The 18,775-nt window shown below is 37.4% G+C and overlaps 1 protein-coding gene across 1 annotated transcript in view; it reads left to right on the forward strand.

Annotated features, from left to right (window-relative positions):
• Window positions 1-18,775, forward strand: part of MAGI2 (membrane associated guanylate kinase, WW and PDZ domain containing 2) — a 694,450-nt gene that overhangs the window by 458,680 nt on the left and 216,995 nt on the right. The window contains exons 4-5 of the mRNA XM_008493015.2: window positions 1,181-1,396; window positions 11,066-11,279. Of these exons, the coding sequence (XP_008491237.2) occupies window positions 1,181-1,396; window positions 11,066-11,279 (430 nt within the window). The remainder of the gene's footprint in view (window positions 1-1,180; window positions 1,397-11,065; window positions 11,280-18,775) is intronic.

Here is an 18,775-nt window from a genome sequence, read left to right on the forward strand (position 1 = left end):
AAGTTGCATGATAAGAGTTTAAAAATAGTCGTACAATCTACAAATATCTTTAGCAACTTAATATACTTACATAGGTGCTTTTATCCTTTGAAAAGTTTCTCAGAGCTGGACAGTATTTTAGTTTCCCATACTAACTGTTGAAAATTTACTTGTAAGCTATTGTGTTGACTGCCCTTCTATGTAACTTGCAGATGAAAAAAAATAACTGCATATATATGGCTTTATGTCCTATGCTTATGTCTTATCTTTATGTTTGCTTCTAGAGAGGACTTATTAATTTTTGGATATATATTTTTAAAAATATTTTATTTTTAACCATATTCTTGCAAGCTTAGAGTAAGAAACCAGTTTTGAGATTGTATGTTGTAGAAATGCAAACATATAGGTACTGAGAGGTAAGATCGGACCATGGTCCATCTCATCTAATAATCATTCTGACAGAAAGTAGATGACTCAGAGGAAGTTGCCAGAAATTTCTTGAGAGACAAATAGAGGGCAATCTGTCAGCCACCTTAAGTCTCTTTAGAATTCCTTAGCACTTTGAGATAATTTTAAACCCTAAAGCATAAGGTTTCAACTCTCTTTGAAAATATATTAGCATTAACTATTACAAATCTAGGGCTCACGAATAGGAAAAATTTTACAAATATGAAAAATGAGATAGTGCAAGCATTAATGAAAACTGCAAATCGCTGAATCATTGAATGATTATTTGCTTTCTAAGCAGTTGAGAGAATTTGGGGGGCAGGAGTGTTGAAAATGACATAACATAGTTAATAGCCAATTCTTTTGATTCTACAGAAATTCTCGTAATGTTGCAAAAATGTTCCTGAAGTAATTTGTCCTAACAATCTGAAATACAAAAAATAGCTCTTGTATGCTGCCTGTTTGTCAGATACTTGGATGAGAGGAATGGTAACTTACCCTGTTAAAGTTCCAGGAACTGATAATAAGGTATATACCTGTGAGCATAAATTGATCATTACTTCTACCACCAAGAAATGACCATTTCATGGAAGGTGAATATTTAAATCTACATAAAACATTTTTAACTAATTTTCATCTGAGATTATGAACCAGATCCTACCTCACATAATCCCATTAATCTAAGACAATGGGAGAAGCAGCAGCATAGGTATTTCTCCAAATTTATGTGTTATTCCTTTTCTTTTCTCTCCAGACAACTATTACGGCACTCCGAAGCCTCCAGCAGAACCAGCTCCATTGCTGTTAAATGTAACAGATCAGATCCTCCCAGGTGCCACCCCCGGGGCTGAAGGCAAACGTAAAAGGAATAAGTCTGTGAGCAACATGGAAAAGGCAGGTATTGAACCACCAGAGGAAGAAGAGGAAGAAAGACCTGTGGTCAATGGAAATGATGTGACAGTGACACCAGGTGTGTTCTTCTTTCTTACTTTGCAGTGTGTTTCTGTTATTCACAGAATCCTCATTTACCTCTTTCTGCAGTGAGAATATGCATGTTCAGATAAAGATATTCTTGCAAAACTGAAAGCCAGGAATATTGAATAATAGGATTTCTCTGAAACCTCAAAACAAAATGCTTAGCCTCCATGTTTGGGAGGCTCCATCTCACTTACCTCAGCTACCGTAAAGATAGCTGTCTCTGAACTAGTGCCTTTGGACTCTATAGACCAAAGAGAAAAATTTCTACTTTCTGAGCATAGTTCATGTGATCTGTTTGAGAATTCTAGTTCAGAAAATCAATCACAAGTGCCTATTTCTCTCCATTGACTGTAGAGAATAGAGAACTGTAATTTGGTCAAATGAAGCCAGTCTGTTTCAGGTCTCCTTGTTCTCAAATGGCAAAGCATACAAGAGAGTCCACTGCATTAAAAAGTGAACTTTTGTACATTGTTAAGAAATCTTATCAATATTATGAAAGAGTAAAATTGTCATAATATTAGTGAATTTTTGACAGTGCCAATGCAACTTCACTGGCAGTATCAGGAAGGACCCTGCATAATTATGCAATGTCCTGCATAAAGTTGATAATGGTTGCAGATGTCTAATCCTAAAAGGCAGCTTTTGTTTCACCCTTTGGTTCATAATTCTTCAGAATAAAAAAGGTTTAAGATAAGGAGTTTTATCCTGAGTGAAAACACTTCAGTCAGGTAATCAGCTTCCCCTTCAACACTACAGCAAGTCATCAGTTCATAATATTTAATGGTTTTTATTCTGAAAAAAAAAAAAAAAAAAAAAAAAAAGAGAAAAAAGAAATCTTTTTTGTTGCTGTTAAAGTAGGGAATGAAAGAATTCAGACTTTTACATCTTTCTGAGAAATGTCTGTGAATCCTTTTTGGTGAATTTGTTTAGAAATTCAGAGACCAACTATTGAAGTCTGTGGTGTTAATGATATGGATGAGAAGTTTAAATGGAATACTGCAAATTCTCTAAATGTGTAGGTTAATGTAAAACAAAAAATCCATTACCTAATCTTCTAAGTACTGTAAGAAAGGATTTTCATACTGCAGGTTCTATATATACTTTTTTTCTCCTGCTGCATTAGAATATATATTTAATTGCATATTTCCCATCAAGGATGGATACACCTTATGCTTTTCTGTAGTGATTGCCTAACATGGCACGTAAGGGCAAATCCCTGTACTGAATCTATCCTCATGTACTAGGAGAGTGTCTGGGAGCACTGGGTGAGAGTGGGTCTCATTCTCCCCTCTTGGCTCACCAAGGGTCAGCAGTGACTCCCTGGCATTGCCATCACATGCTGTCCAAGCCTTCTCATCCCTTCCAGCACAACACTGGACCTGCCAGCAATGCCCTGGTGCTTATAGGCTTTCCTACACAGCCAAGCAGAAAAGGATGAAGCCCAGAAATCCTTATATAAAACAGCAGCACTGGCTCTGTTGCCAGGATACTTGCTCTGTGAAAGAGGCAAAGGCACTTTATGGTCTCTGATATGTATTGTAGAAATCATTAGAAAGATCATTCTTTGCAGTTATTTGAAATGTGCCTCATAACTGGCCATTGCTGAGGAGCAATTCCCAGCCAATATCTTTCAGCTTCAACTGGATGAAAAGACAATGTTTACCTGCCTTGCTCCTGGTGTGGTACACCTGTAATTTGTTTCTCCCTAGCAAATTCTGTGTGAAAGATGACTGAGCAGCACCCATGGAACAGTAACTGGCATGTATTGTGTCAAAAAATAAAATACATGAACACTGGTGCAAAACAGTCTCTTTCCCTCCCCCTCTTTGCCCCGGACATGTAATTCCTGTAGGTGTGGCCAGCAGAACAAGCGATGCCTGTGTTGGCTCTCATGGTTTCATAAGCAAGGTTTTGTTACTCAGTTACACTGATTGGGGAGTTTAAGGGTTGCAGCAGAGCAGGTCTGTATGTACAGGCTGTGTTGCCTTTGTTTGACAGTGTAGCTCCCAGAGACCCCGTTCCTGCAGTCATTTTCTGTGTGGACTGGCAGAGTCTGAGCTACCTAAAATGTGTGTATACTGAGTTTGTGTCTTTGAGCAATTAGAAAAGCCAGATTATGATTTGAGGGTTTTTTTTGTTTTTTTTTTATTTTTGTTTGTTGCTGTTGTGGTGGGGGCTTTTTTGTATGTGTGTTTTATGTTTGTTTTGTTTTATTTCGTTTTTGTTTGTTTGTTCTAAGTGGAAGGAGCTATCTGGTTTTATAAAGATGACGTTTACACAGGGTATTTGTTATTTCAAGTCCTTCCAGAAGTGTGTTCTATTTTAAATGCTTCACTTCTAATGGGAATCATTATCCAAAACATTGATACATATTTTATAGAAGCTCAGCAACTTAATGACTTAATAAGCGCCAGGGGTATCCCAGTGCTGGCGAGGCAAAGGACTGCTGGATTGAAATAGTAACAGGTCTAAGATGAATCTGAAGAAAATAAATCTTTATGAGACCAGTAAGTAATATTTGTATCTGCAGAGATCTTTGAGCTTTTGGTCTGATTTTTCAGACTTCTTTTCAGTCTCTGTTGAGATAATTTGTGTATCTGTTGAGGTTTTTAGTAGGTATCAACTTTTCATTAATTCACTTCCACATACCGTGCTTCATAGGCCACCAGATTTTCCTCAGACATTTGGACAGACTGGAGATCTTCAACTGTTGTCCATAGTTGTCTTAATTTCTGCTGCCCAGTATGTTTATTCTTCCTTATTTTTACCTGCCCTCAGCCCAAAACCCTGGAATAAGCCTTCTCACTTTTCTAGGATGAAGCTTTTCACCATTTTAGACTGAAGGACTTTCAGTCCACCATGGATCAGGTTCTTTTAGGACCACAATAGTATTAATTGTGAAATGGGAATGATATTGTTCAATTTTAGTAAATTACATGCCTAAATGCTGTACTTAGAGTTTGAGCTACTTGTCTTTGCTCTCGTCATATAAATTAATAGGAAAGAGGCAATTCCCAAGAGAAAGAGGGAATAGCTGGGTTAGATACCCATTTCAGGGTATCACCTCTACAATCTAGAATGCTTAATTCAGCCTACAGATGCAAAGGAGCCTCGATGGCTATATTTTAATGAAGAATCCTACTATTTGCCAAGCAGCAAATGAGAAACAATTTATAGTTATTAAGATGTCTAGAGCTAGCATTGGGTTTTTAACATCTAGTCCCATTGCCCACATTATAGGGTCTCTGACGCTCACTAGTTTGTGTGTGATATCTTGCAGCTGAGAAGCCTTTTCTGATGGACACTGAATTGAAATGAACAGTTTCTGCAAAGCTGATGCTTTGACAAAAGACGTAAAAGCACTCTTGGTTAAATTGAAACTGGCTTGTCAGCCATTCATTTTTCACTGCTGTTGCTGTTCCCCTCTGTAGAGGATTAAGTCAGTCTCCTTCCCAACCAGCATCAGGACTTAACACTGTGTTGGTCATGTCACATTTGCTTCACATTTCTGACTTAAGTGTTTATCATCCAAACTCCAGAAGAACCACTCTAACATTGAAATAATGCTTATGTATGTACATTATTCTGACATTACTCAAGCAATGATAAGTTGCACACAGAGGATGAAAGTTCTGGCAGGCTCAAATAAACTAAGGGATGAGATATGACATAGAGCTTCAGAATTATCATTCCATGCCTTAGGTTGATAATGAAACAAAAGGCTGGAGTCCCAGTGCTGTCAATCACCACCAAGGTGCAGTAGTCCCAGGCAACAGATTGAGCTTAGTGTTTTATTGTTGCACAGCAAAGACAGCCAGAGGCAGGAAAATAACACACACGGCATCCAAGAGCCATGAGGTTGTACAAAATACAAAAGTTGGTAGCCATTGACATTTCTGCTGTAGATGTGTTTTCTAAACTCAGTTTATTTAACACAGCTTTGTAGTGGAACAAAGCAATCAGACGCCTCTGATTACCGAGAAGTGGGTGTGAGCTGGTATCAAATCCACCTGTGCCCAATTAGAGCAGGCCCCCTATTGAGCATGTGCAAGACCAGGGGGCCAATAAAAGCTGAGGCTCACACCCACAGACTAGCTCACTCCCGAGCACTGTATTATCTTTATTGCGCCACCAGCACTCATCACCTCCAAGGTGAGGCTCTCTGTGGAGTCTCGAACCCGGGGCTTTCGGCATTGCAGTACTGGCACTGGTGGCCAGGTAATACAGTGCTCAGGAGTGAGCTAGTCTGTGGGTGTGAGCCTCAGCTTTTATTGGCCCCCTGGTCTTGCACATGCTCAATAGGGGGCCTGCCCTAATTGGGCACAGGTGGATTTGATACCGGCTCACACCCACTTCTCGGTAATCAGAGGTGTCTGATTGCTTTGTTCCACTACACAGCTGTGTCGCACCAACCTCTCACCTACTCACAACAGCTCACACAGTTTCCACATGCTCTGATTTCCTTCTATATCAGCTTCTTATTCTAAGTCCCCAGTAGGAACATTGTCTCCATGCAAAACTCCAAAGCCCAAGTATGACTTCAGATCTGTGGGAAAGGGAGCAGCTTCAAGGCTACAGAGTGATATTTTCACAAGAAATGTGAAAATATGCACCAAACTCAGCAAACATGAATTAAACTACACTTCTATCCAACAGTTATTTAAAATGGATGGACTGTTTCCTGCACAGTATTTAACAAATTAGCTATTTAGGTATAAGAGTATAAAGACCTGCAAAATTTGCCTACAGGACTACTAAAACCACTCCATAAATTAATATTTAATAGTATTTTCTTGATTTGTTCTCTGATTATATTGCTTAGGTCATCTGAGTTGATCCTTTTGGAAGAAAAAAATAAATTTTTGAACTTTTCTGCATGAATTGTCTGCAGCATGAAAATAAAGGAATAAAGTAACAAGGTCCTCTAGCATGGTTACACTCTAAATAATAGAAACAATTTGACGTGCAAGCAATAATGTTAATGAAGGCTCAAATTCTGGGACTATCACAGCATTACTACCAATTACTTTTTTTTTAAATCATCACCATATTGTCTAAGAACTGTTCAGAGAATACTTCAACTGTTGTTACTAGGTGTCTGAGTACTTCAGAGATGAACTTAGAGTATTGAATGATAAGTACGTATTTTTAACACGCACATTATCTTGTTCTCAAAGTTCTTAATATTCCATGTATGCAATAACTTGCTGGTGCTTTCCTGGCTTCTGTGTTCCCAGGACACTCACTCTTGAGATGCTGTGCTAAAATGCTTTTGAGAACTGGAGCTTTTAATCCATTTTGAAGCTAGAGAGCTGCTCTAATAGGCTATTTCACTTGCTGTGAAGTCAGTTGATGTTTTTTTCTCTGAAAAAAGTATTTCCAGACACACATTATGGTACAAATTTTGGGTCTTTTTTTTATATCATACATTGTCTGAAGAGAAATATTTGTGTGCAATATTTGTGTGCAAAGTGTGTTACTGTAACATTTCAAAACTTTATTTGTCTATTTAAGATACTACTAGCTTTAATAAAAGTCCTGTTCTTTGTTTTCTGGTTGTTTTGGGTTTTTTTGTCAAAACAAACATTATATTCACATGTTCATTAATCCACAAATTAATAATTGATGACATTGGCTTTAAAATAATTCTATTTTTAAGCTGTTAAATGAGTATTAGGTTCCCTTTTTTCCTCTGCTATATTTTGATAGCAATCTCTATTTTAGAAAAGCTCAGAATATCATGGTCAATCAAAATTTAAAATACCATGGTAAAATCCCAAGACATGGAAATACCACCACATCTGTGCTCTCTCAAACCAACTGACCAATAATGAGTCATTGTCTGTGATGCATCTGTGCTCCAAATTTAGTAATTTTGCTGCAGTCGTACATACTGTGTGGCCCTATGTCTTGACTTCAGATTAGTCTGTACAGCATCCATCCTAGAGTAGAAATGTGGTCAAGACTGCATAAAGCCTCATGAATGCAATGCACAGATCTGTCAGTGACACTTGAGATAGATGAAAACTTCCTTTTGTTTTGCATAGATAAGAACAAAAACCCCAAAGGATTTATCAGTAATTACACTGTCCTCAAGGGGAAGTGGAGACAATATTTTCTCTTGGCTTTGCCAAAAAACTTTTGCATATTTGAAAATGCTTCTGCTGTCTATCAGTCTTTTCTCCTCAAGACTAAACAAACAAACAAACAAAAAACTGCTTAAAAACATCTGCTTTTTAATATTTCCATATATATTTTGGAAAGCCAAGGTGGTGTGGTGGCATGGGGAATTTAGGAGTAGTAGATAAGGAGGAGGTGACTTCAGCTCACCTGGCATCATATTTCTCTGCTGTGGGGTGCAACTAAGCAAAACTTGCATTTGTGCCTTTTCCTAAGTTATCCACACAGATTCATATTTCCAAACAACACAAAATAATTTTAATACTATATAGTTCAAGTATGAGTTAAGATTTAGTAGCATGAGCTCCATATAACTGTAGAGCTACAGACCCTCACTCACTGTGTTCAAGAAAACCTATTTTTGTTCACATAATTCTAAATGGCTCTATGTGTCAGTGTCAAAAGTAGGTTTTTTTAAGATCATGAAACCTGTATCTCCTATTTCTCCCCAAGGAACAGCACCTGTTACTCTGTCATGAAAAGAAATACGATTAGTTTGGCACAATTTCTTCCTGAAGCATCTTGACAATTATTTATCACCTTTGTAGGGCTTTGTAGGTAGTTTGATTGCTGGTCCCAACATTCTTCTTGCAATTCAAAAAATAATGAAGTGAAGTTACAGTTTCATGGGTCCTGCTTTTTAACAAAAAGTTGTATGTAATGGCCTAATTGAAAAAGTATTTCAAAGGGAACTTAAGTGCTCAGATTGAGAATATGAAACTATCTAAAAAACTAAATCAAAGATACTTTGCTGAAACCAGGAATATCTGGTTTTTCTCAGTTCCTATTCTCCATGAGGTCCGAAAGAAATGCCAGTCATGAGCCTGGATTATAGGTTCCCTCAGTAACCTGGGTTTCATTTCATCAGACTCTGCTAATTGGGAATGACTCCTTCATTTATGTTGTCCTTGACCTGTTCTCTGCCCACTCTACCCCAAGTTCTTTAGCCCTGTTGCTGACGTTAACTGTTAGTCATTTAATCACAGGTAATCTTTTTGCAGTAGTGACTGAAGCAAAAAGAGCTCTTACTGCCTTAGTATTTTTATGCATCATATATTATTAGCTTTCCTTCCCACATAGCGGAATGAGTCTGCTTTTGGTCTTCTTGTTATGAAAAATTCACTTCCAGAAATTTTTTTTAAACTTCTAATGACCCTCCTTGGCTTTATCCCATTTTCTAGACTGACTGTTCTGCTTTGCTGTTACTTGTTCACACTGTTTTTCTGTGTTCATCTTCAACACCTTAATCTATCTTTCACCCTTTTTACAATTCTATATTTAGTAGAAGACCATTGAAAATTATTGCTTAATCAAGTAGATCTCTGATTATAATTACTAATTTTTTTTTGGTACAACTATTTGTGTTTGAAGTCTTAGGATTGTCTATTTGATCAGTACCAACTGTCTTCAATTACTTTTCCCTTACCATAGCTTGCTATAACATCAAATTCAGTCTATAAGTTTATTAAAATCTTTTATTTTCTTTTCTTTTTTTTTTTTTTTTTTCCCAGGGTCATTGTTGTTAATTTCTGTTGCTCTTCTTTCTTGCTGTTCTAACATCACAAACAAGATAATTTCATCCAGGTTGTCCTCCACCTCCTACATGTTTCATAAGAATACCTAGATATTTCTGTACTCTGGATACACTGCTATTTGCTTCAAGACATTGCCATCTTCTTGAACTTCATTGTAGATTACATTGTTGGCTTCTTTTAGAAACCTGTTTTCTCCTCCCTTTTTGTATAGTTACCTACAGACTTCAAAAAAGTCCATATACTATTATTCAGAGCAAGTGTGTATACATATTTAATGATACAAAAGTGTACATACTTCCTTCATTTTCTACATGTCTTTATCAGCAAGCTACAATTGTATCAATCTAGTCTCTATTACACCAAATCTTTATAATTTTGATTAAATACTGCTGTCCAAGTTCACAGTTTGTTCTGAGTTGTCCTCTGATATTCATTGTTGGTGTCCCTATGATTTCTATCTGTAGCTGAGCTTCATGTTAGCCTTCTCATAAACTAATAAAAAGCTATGCTCACAAGGTCTAAGATTCATTTCCCCTCATTTTAACTACTTAGAACCAGAGCAACTAACCTAAGCTGGACTGCATTTAGTTTATCTAACTCAACATGCAGGGTCATTTCAACCATCTGATCAGTCATCATAGTCAATGTATTAAAATGATGGATTTATATCGTTGCAGTTCATTGGGCCAAAAGTAGGGGACTGACTGCTTTTTTAATTCTGCCAGTCTTAGATGCAACAGAAAAAGATCTGAGGATAAGACCTTCTGTAGTCCATGGGGGAAGCAGGTTCCTATCACGTGTTTTCAAGAAACAATTCCTTGATAGACCATATGATAATATACTGCTCAGACACATATACCTAGTAAACCAGTTGACCAAAGTTATTCACCTCCAAGGATTAAGGAAACATCCTGTTTGAACTAGTAGCAGTCAAAAAAAATCATGTTTTCTCCACTGTCAGTAGCATGCGTGGAAGCCCTGCTTGGTGATATTCATGCAGATGAACATGTAGACTCATAAATGTGGAAGTGAGTGTTCAATAATGTGGGTAAGGTACATTTAGACTCCTGCTATTGCATACCAGGTCCCTTTTTAGATGTGGTTTCTGAGGTATTTTTATGGGGTTTTCTTATGGATGTGCTCAACAAATGTTTTAACAAGTTTGACTATGTTCTACTGCACTTGCTTAGCTAAAAGTGTGTGGACTTGACTGTGGAATCTGATAGCAGTACAGGTACTGTTGGACACCACAATTTTTAATTTCTAAGTTAATGGAAAGTAAAATCAATAAAAAGTGAAAAGTCAAGTCCTGAAAACACATAGGAAATGAAGACTTGTTCCTGCATGTGTTTTTGGACACAGTGAGACACAATGACATTGGGTATGGGAACCATTTGGCTCCCACAGATTATGTTGGTAATGAAATCACAACCACCTCCTATATAGTAAAGATATTCTTATGGGTTTATGGTTGTCATGTTCATTTCTTTGATGAATGAATAAAGGTAAAGCAATTAGTGTATATACTTTACTAATTGAAAAGGACCTGTTGTCTGTAGTAGAACAGCAGGGTACTTGCTTTATGGATGTATAGTATGAAAAGTTAAGACACAAGACAGTAGTGCTGCTAGATATGAGGCTGCCTTCTGCTCACTGCTAACTGCTGTTCTGGAAGGACTCCTGAGACAGAATGAACCAGAACTCTTTGGCTTTTATCTTAGCTCTTTATTAGTTTCTTGTTTCAGTTTGGTTTTATTGCTGTATTTTATTTTATTGTGTTCCGGATAAAATGCATCATCAGAAAGGCCCTTGTGTAAACCCAACAGAATTTTTTGTCTTTATTTCAAGATTAGCAGTTCATAGAATATTGCTTGGAGACTTGTGTCCGGTAAATTCTCCCCCATTAACTTGGATATCCAAAACCTATCATTTATCTTCTCTTGTAGAATCAAGTGAACATGAAGAGAAGAGTACAGGTGTTTCAGGTGAGCTGTCTTCTACCCAGCCTTGTCCTGCACCAGGATATACTCAGCCTGAGGAAGCAAAGGAGGATATGGATGTAACAAAGCAGACTAAACCTGAAGAGAATGATGACTTGGGCCCTCTGCCTGATAACTGGGAAATGGCTTATACAGAAAAAGGGGAAGTCTACTTTATTGAGTGAGTGTTATTTCTTATCTTTTTAATAGCTATATGATATTTAACTGGAGAGGGAGATGGTTTGTATGGTGGAGTGGAGCATTGCATTCGTTCTCATTAAAACAGCAGGAATGTTCTGGCTGTCAAGGCTCCTGAAAGCTGGTGGCAATCCCTGAATTACTGACCTATATTGGAACATGCTGTTTATTAAGAAAGATAAATGAATTGCTTAGCACTTTGATGGCAGCAATTAAAGCTGTTGCTTCTTCTGCTGAAAGCAAGGTTTTTCTGTTGTTTAGGGGAGAGCAGCACAATCAGTGATTCTTCCATTCGTGGGCAGAGGTGGAGATGGTTCAGCTTTTTGCCAATGTAAGGAAAGAAAGATAGACTGGCTAAAATCTATCTAGTGAACAGCAGAGGGAGGCCATGCGATATTAGAAATAATAAAAGAAATAAGTGGACCATAGACAGAATTATGTCTAGAATGTTTTTCCTGTTGGTAGGCTATTTGTGCATGTTGCTACTATTGCTAATTAGCCAACTTGTTGAACAAACTATTATGAAAGTTCTTTCTTTTCCAAGTGCTGTCATTAATACACTTTATACCAGAGTAAGAACACAACAAATGAGTGAGTTCATACAAGCCTATGTTCCACATAAAAAAAAAAAATCTTCCTCAGCAGTACACTTCTACAGAGGTAGCACTAACATTTACATTTGCTTCAAGTAACTGACTCAAAAAATGTGGAGTGTTAGGCATTAAACTGATTATAAGTAGGTGAAAATAACATTTGGTGGTGTCACTTCTTCTTTAAATATTTTTGTAATTATTTTTTATAAAACTGTATTACCATCACATGAAGTGTAAACAAATGATAAGAATAAAAGTTTATGCATGTGATTTTTCATGAACACTGGCATGACCAACTATAGCTTCCAGCGTAGACAAGGCTGAATAGAAAACTAACTAATAAAACACGTCTTTGCTGAAAAGGACAAAAATAAGCTTATTCTTGAAAAAGAATCATTATAGTAACTTTGCTCAAGCAAGCAGAGAACTAGGATAACCTCAGGGCTAGCTCAAACCCTGTTTTTCTTCTTACCTAACTCTCAAATTTAATTCTTCTGAAAATATACCAAATGCCCTGACAGAGATCAGAATGAATTATGTGACACTTTTTTTACACTTTGTAATGAAAACCTGTTATATGTTATAGGGGACAGGATGATGGGTAGGTCACTAACACACCAGACTATGACAGTGGCATTAGGCAATTTAGTGAAAAATAAATATTTATATTGTAACAAATAAAGTGAATGCAGATAGCTCCACCACTCCTCAGAGCAGGCATTCCACTCCACAAATGCCTTTGATGTTCCAGCTTACTTCCTTTATGGAAATTCTCTGGTTTACACTGCAGTTCTGACAATGCTCATCATTCACTTCCACTAAATGAACGTTATGTAAAGCAGAGAAATCAATCAGAGGTGCAGACTGGTTAGAAAGACTGTTATAAGGGCTCCTTGCCTTTGGGTTTATATTTTGAATAATGTAATTGTAAAAAAGTGCAATTACACATCTGTAAAAATACCAGATTATTTACTAGAATACCAGCAAATGAACAACTTTTTGAGCGTCTGAGTTTTCACATTGGACAGGCTTCACAGGGTTAAGTGGGAATGCAATGCTGTGGGGATGCTGTTAAATTGCCTCTTTGTTTACAAGTCACTTTGGTTAATGGCATGAAGAGACTCCATTTGCTTTCGCAAAAAACGGAAAGATAAAAAGACAACAAAAACCTATTTGTCTAACAACATGTCCCCGAACAGTAGTAAAGATTGTATTAGATTATTAAATAATAGATGAAAACCAAACATTTTTTAAATGTGCATCACAACTGGTGGAAAAAAAGTCATAATAGGCAGCATCTCTTACTGCTTTATTTGAGGCTTATGTGAATTGTGCCTTTAAACCCTAAAGACTTCAAGCAGTAAGTGATCTCAAGTTTCAGCTTGTCCCAGGTATGTCTGAAGGTCTGAGATTTCATGACAGTATTCTGATTCAGTCACCTCAAACTAACCTCTACAATTTGTATGTGAGCTCATTTATCAAAACTGCCACCAAAAGGAAGGTGGCAGATTTATAGTGAGAGAGTGACTTTGTAAGAAGATAACTGTCTATAGACAGTATTATTTATTTGTTAAATCATTAATGGCCCAGTTAGTATTTTGTAAAGCACACTGGAATGAGTTTCCTCTGCCTCAAGGTCTAAATAGAAATTCACTGGATGATTCAGACAACGTTTGTATTTTAGAGCATGACTTAGTCTATTTCTTCCTTTCATTCCCTTTTTTTGACAGAGGTGCATGGCCTTATGGTTACTTATATTAGCACCCACAGATAGAACAAGGAGAGATCCTTTCCTACTGCAGACTACTTGCCACTGTTTTTCAGGAGGAGCTACTTAAATATATTTATGGGCTGGTTTGAGCCTTCCTTACATATGAATCCAAATTTTCAAATAGAGGCACAAACCACACAAACAGGAGTCTATCTCCTACGTTTCATTGAGAACATATGCTAATGGAAACAGCAATATTTAAAACTGCATATAAAATAGAATCCCATGAAAAAAACCCTCCAGTTCTGCTCCTTCTTTCCTACTTTAAATAAGGCTTACGACTGTGACCTATTTTGGTGTGCTTAAATAAACTGTTGCTATCACTGATTTTTAGGTTTTTACCCTGCTGGGGCTAAGGAATCACTGCAGTTCCCACAAACTTCAGACCTCACCTTGCCAACTAATCTAAAACCACATACTAGAGACATGAGTTTTTGTGTTGTCCTCACAAAGTCAAAAGACATTGGTTGTGTTGAATACCAGGCAACTGATGTCTGCTGTGTTGGTCCAGAGCAGTGTTGAAGGGAATACAAAAGGACCAAGACTCTTGATGCATCTATTATCACGTGCATTCTGCCTTTAATACACCCCTCACCTTAATCTCCATCTCCATGACATTATAGACTCTCCTGTAGACATGCTTACACATTATGACACTTATTTACAAAAGGCAGCATTGATTTGGTCTCTCCCTCCAGCATTCTATACACCTATAGGCAGCAGAGTTCTCTGGAAAGGATGCGATGAGAGTGAGTGGTGAAACCATGAAGAGCTGCCGTATGTGAAGCTGAGCTACAACTAAGACTTGAACAGTCTCAAGGACATTACATAGCCCATAAAAAAAGCTATTTACCTCTGTACTGCTCAAAAGCACATATGGTTTCTTTTGCTTATACTGCATTCATAATGGTTTTGTTAGTGGAGAAGAGTCTAGAATAAATTCAGACCTGTGTAATACATCTTTAAAAGATCATCTTCTTTCACTTATGGATTTTTTTAGGAAAATTTGGCCACATGAGGTTCAACAAAGCACTTTCTAGTATGTTTCACAGACATTAGTCTCTTCCTACTTAAACATCTACTTCTCTGAGCAGCATAGTCAGTGCAGCTTCTTGGACCTGTTGCAATATCTTTTCTAGATGTTAAAGCTGGCTGATTTTTGGGGGGTGTTTGGGTTTTTTGTTTTGTTTTGTTTTTTATGGGAGTAGTATAAATGACTACAAAACAGCTATAAAAGAGACCTCTGCCAAGGACTCTCCTCTTCACAGTAAAAAACAGCTATTACACTTTTGAATACATCTGTTGCTCTTTCAGGTGTTACTTGGAAAGAAGTGCAACCACAAATTGGAAAAGTAAAATCCTGACCTACTTTGTTTCTAAGAGTATTGTTACTGGCTTCAGTGGCATTAGTATTTTTTCTAAGTAGTTTTTAAGGTGGGATAGTCTTTTGAATTCAGGAATAACATTTTTATCTCAAGATGTTGCTTACCTAAAGAATCAAGATATATTACGCTGTTCCTGATTGCTCCATCAGAAAGGATAATTAAGTCTAGCTACATGGTTACGTTTGATAACTATATCTTTTATACTAGAAGATACTAGAAGTCCTGAGGTAGAAGTACACCCTTCTACTTGCTCAAGTTTACTTCAGTATCTTGCAGTAATTCCCTGACCCTTTATAAGATAGCCTGGCACCTTTGCAAGTATATTATGTAATCATTGCATAATGTTGAAACTCAGAATGTTTTGATTGTATTGTTATTTCTGCTAACTTAATTAAGTAGTGATTAAGATGAAGGCTTTTTTTTTTCACATGTTGTTTTAATATTCAGTTATGATGGGATTATTCTTTGGGAAGCAAGCCAGCTTGTATCAGTATGACTTTATTGTGTGCATCATTCTGAATCAGGGCACTGAATCTGAAAATGATCCTAGATGTCCATAATTCTTCCATAGCTCTCTTTTTGTGGCTTATATGTTGTACTGAATTTGTCAGTTTTGGTCAGCATAACAATGATCTGATCTTTAATGCTCTTTGGACTTAAGCATAACATACAGAGGGACAGGCAACAGGAAAGATCTCTTTTGCTTTCTTTCTCCTGAGACCACTTCCTTGCCTAATGACAAATTAATTGGGAATGGGGAGATGGTAGAACTTGAAAGAACTTGGGCAGAGTTGATTTTTTTTCTTCTCTTGTCTTTTTATGTTATAAAGACATTCTCAGTCTGTACTAGTGATGTATTGTCCATTGCTATCACTTGTTCTTTTTATCTATGCTGACAACCAGGTCAGACTGCCAGCTCAAGTCCAGTTGTCTTTCCTCACTTTCTTATTTCTTGTCTTTCCCCCAAAGGTCTATGCTGCTCTGCAGAGTTCCTCTTCCAACACCTCTCCCCCAATGTTTATAGTGGTATTATAATTCTTCCCCTTTGTATTTATTGAACTAGAAGATTCAGCTCACCTAGCATGCCATAGAGCATTAGGTATGTAGCATAAACCTGTTGCCAAGACTCCTTCTGTGGTCAATGGAGAGAGATAATTTTCTCTAGAGGCTGATTCATCCTGTCCAAAGATAAGGGCAGAATTAACTTGCCTAAATCTAAGTGCTTCTACAAGTAAAGATGCCCCTGGATATCCAGGAGTACATCTACAGTAGTAGGTAATATGTGTCAGGAGTACACTCCTGGAGCAAATATTCTAGTTTTCTCCACACACTGAGATTTGGCTCATGTTTGAGAGTACACAAATTGGTTTTCTTTTAGGTGAAAAAAAAAAAAAAAAAAGAAGTTTATCTGTAATGCACTTAATTGTCTCCAATCCCTGGATCCCTGAACTCAGTCTGTGAAACTAGATTTGAGTTGAAAACAGTCTGAATTTCTTCTGATCCACACAGTCCATATCTAAATGAGCAATATCAGCAGACTGCAGTGAAACACTTGGTGCTGCTGACCCAGCATACACATTTACTGTGTCTTTTCATGTGCCATGTGCTCCATGCCTGGGAATGGCTTTTAGTGCCTCAGGTGAGCTCATTCTGTGTATCATTTGGTTTAGATTCAAGAGAAAGAAGCTTACAAGGTGGGAGAATGCTCAGTGTGTGAATGAGGATAGAGAGGTGAACTCCTGATTAGACCCTAAGCACTCCTGTAGAGGCACACTAATAGTCCAAGACATTTCCATGAGCCTGGCAGATGTGACACAGAACCTGTCAAGACCAGTGCCCTTCTGGAGTGGCAGTCAGAGACCATTTGAGAGACCCTGTATGTGACTAGGAACACATAGTTAGGTTTCCAGTCCCACTGGAAGATCAGAAAGATAAATTACTCTGTATAGATGCCTCTCCCTTGAACAGCAAGGAATACCCAGACAATTAGCTGTGTAATGGCTGAAGTCACACGAGATGAAGCCTGTTCTTTGTCAGAAGTGACTGAGTCAAAGAGAGTGACTTAAAGAGCAGAAGTTACTGCAGGGGACTTCACACATGTATATGTTGCCCCCAAAATCTTCTGCTCCTGCAAATGACCAGAGGCAGCACCCTGTGTTGGGGCTGAGTACATATGGGCTTATCTACAGCCCAACACGCTCTGGGATTTACAGTATAGGTGCCCCCAAACTGATATCTTTAAGGACCATGTACTCCATGCATTTTAACAGCATGGAATGCAACACAACCAGCAGTCATAGCTACTGCCGTTCAAGCCATAGCCAGAGGATGACTCCCTTTTGTATCTGTGCCTACATGTGTGTAAGAAGTTTGGGTAGCACCCCACAAAGGATGAACTGAAAAGCTGCCATTTTAATGCTATGTTTTCCTGTCACCATCTGCCTACAAATAAATTACTTGAAAATCATTATTGTGCTACCTGAAATCTCTACAGATCTGCAGATCTTAGATATGAAGAAAGGAGGGAGCAGTAAGCTTTTTAAAAGTCTGGTGGCCTGCAATACACTTTGGTTTTACCTATCTCATATACTCCCCTTTGCTAAAGATGCTATATTGAGGACCATCTTGAATGTAATGTATTCACAACAAAAACCCAGGCAAGCCCATCTGTGCTCTCCCCAAATACACTGAAGCAGCACATTGGTAATTACATATTTTGAAATGCCTTTCACAATAATTGTGCAAAAGTCACAATTTAGAATAGGTTTGCAGGTTTTTCTCAGAAGGCATTAAGGCTATTGCTGTCAGTAACTACTTTCTATATTTCCTTCAAAAATGCTTCAAGAGACTGTCTGAAACCTTTGGTAATACAAGAAACTTAATCTGTCAACGTACTTTGAACTGACAGATTTCTAACACAGATCTATTATATGAAACTCTTAATTACAGTAATACACTAATAAATAATTATAATAAAAAGATAATGCCTTATTAAATAGGGAAGCTACAGTCCTGATGTTTTTTACTTCCTAAATGTTAGGATGAGTGTCCAGTGAGATTTGGTCCAGGTACCTGGTTCTAGTGGTGATAACTGTGAACAGGGGAATAAACAGTCTCTGTGAAGTCTTTAAAGCAAAGGAAAGCTGGAGAAGTTTAGTCAAGACTTTGGGAAGGTATTTTGAGGTTTGTTTTTACTTTGTTTACTTTGTTTAAATTGTCTGAAGTTGTTTGGATTTTTCACATAAGTTTGAAATTGTCTATAATTTGTACCTGTTGACTGATTTATTTATAAGAAACCATTTGTGCTGGCTGCAAATATTTGGTAAAGAGGAGGAACTTAAGTTAGATCAGCAATAATAATGCTATTGACTTTTGTCTACAATATTAAGCTCCGCTGCTTTACTCAGTGACTTTTTTTTTAATTACTTTTTACATTTGCAATACACTTCAGGCTTACGAGCACTTTTTGTAGAGCAAGTAACAAATCTGGACAGATTTAAAAATATTATGCTATTCTCATGCTACACCTGCTTGAAGCCAAACCAAAGGGATCCTTTTCTGGCTGCTTTAAAATTTTCCAAAATTAGGAACTTGCTCTTGATTTTAAGACAGGTTCTAGAACATGCATGGCTGATTTGCCAGCACTTATCTCCTAGTTCAGTCATCATAGCTAGGAATAAAGGTCATTGAAATTGTGTAAAGATGGACTTTCTAGACCTCCCTTTTAACG

This window comes from Calypte anna, chromosome 1, assembly GCF_003957555.1.
Source record: "Calypte anna isolate BGI_N300 chromosome 1, bCalAnn1_v1.p, whole genome shotgun sequence".
NCBI classification, from domain to species: Eukaryota; Metazoa; Chordata; class Aves; order Apodiformes; family Trochilidae; genus Calypte; species Calypte anna.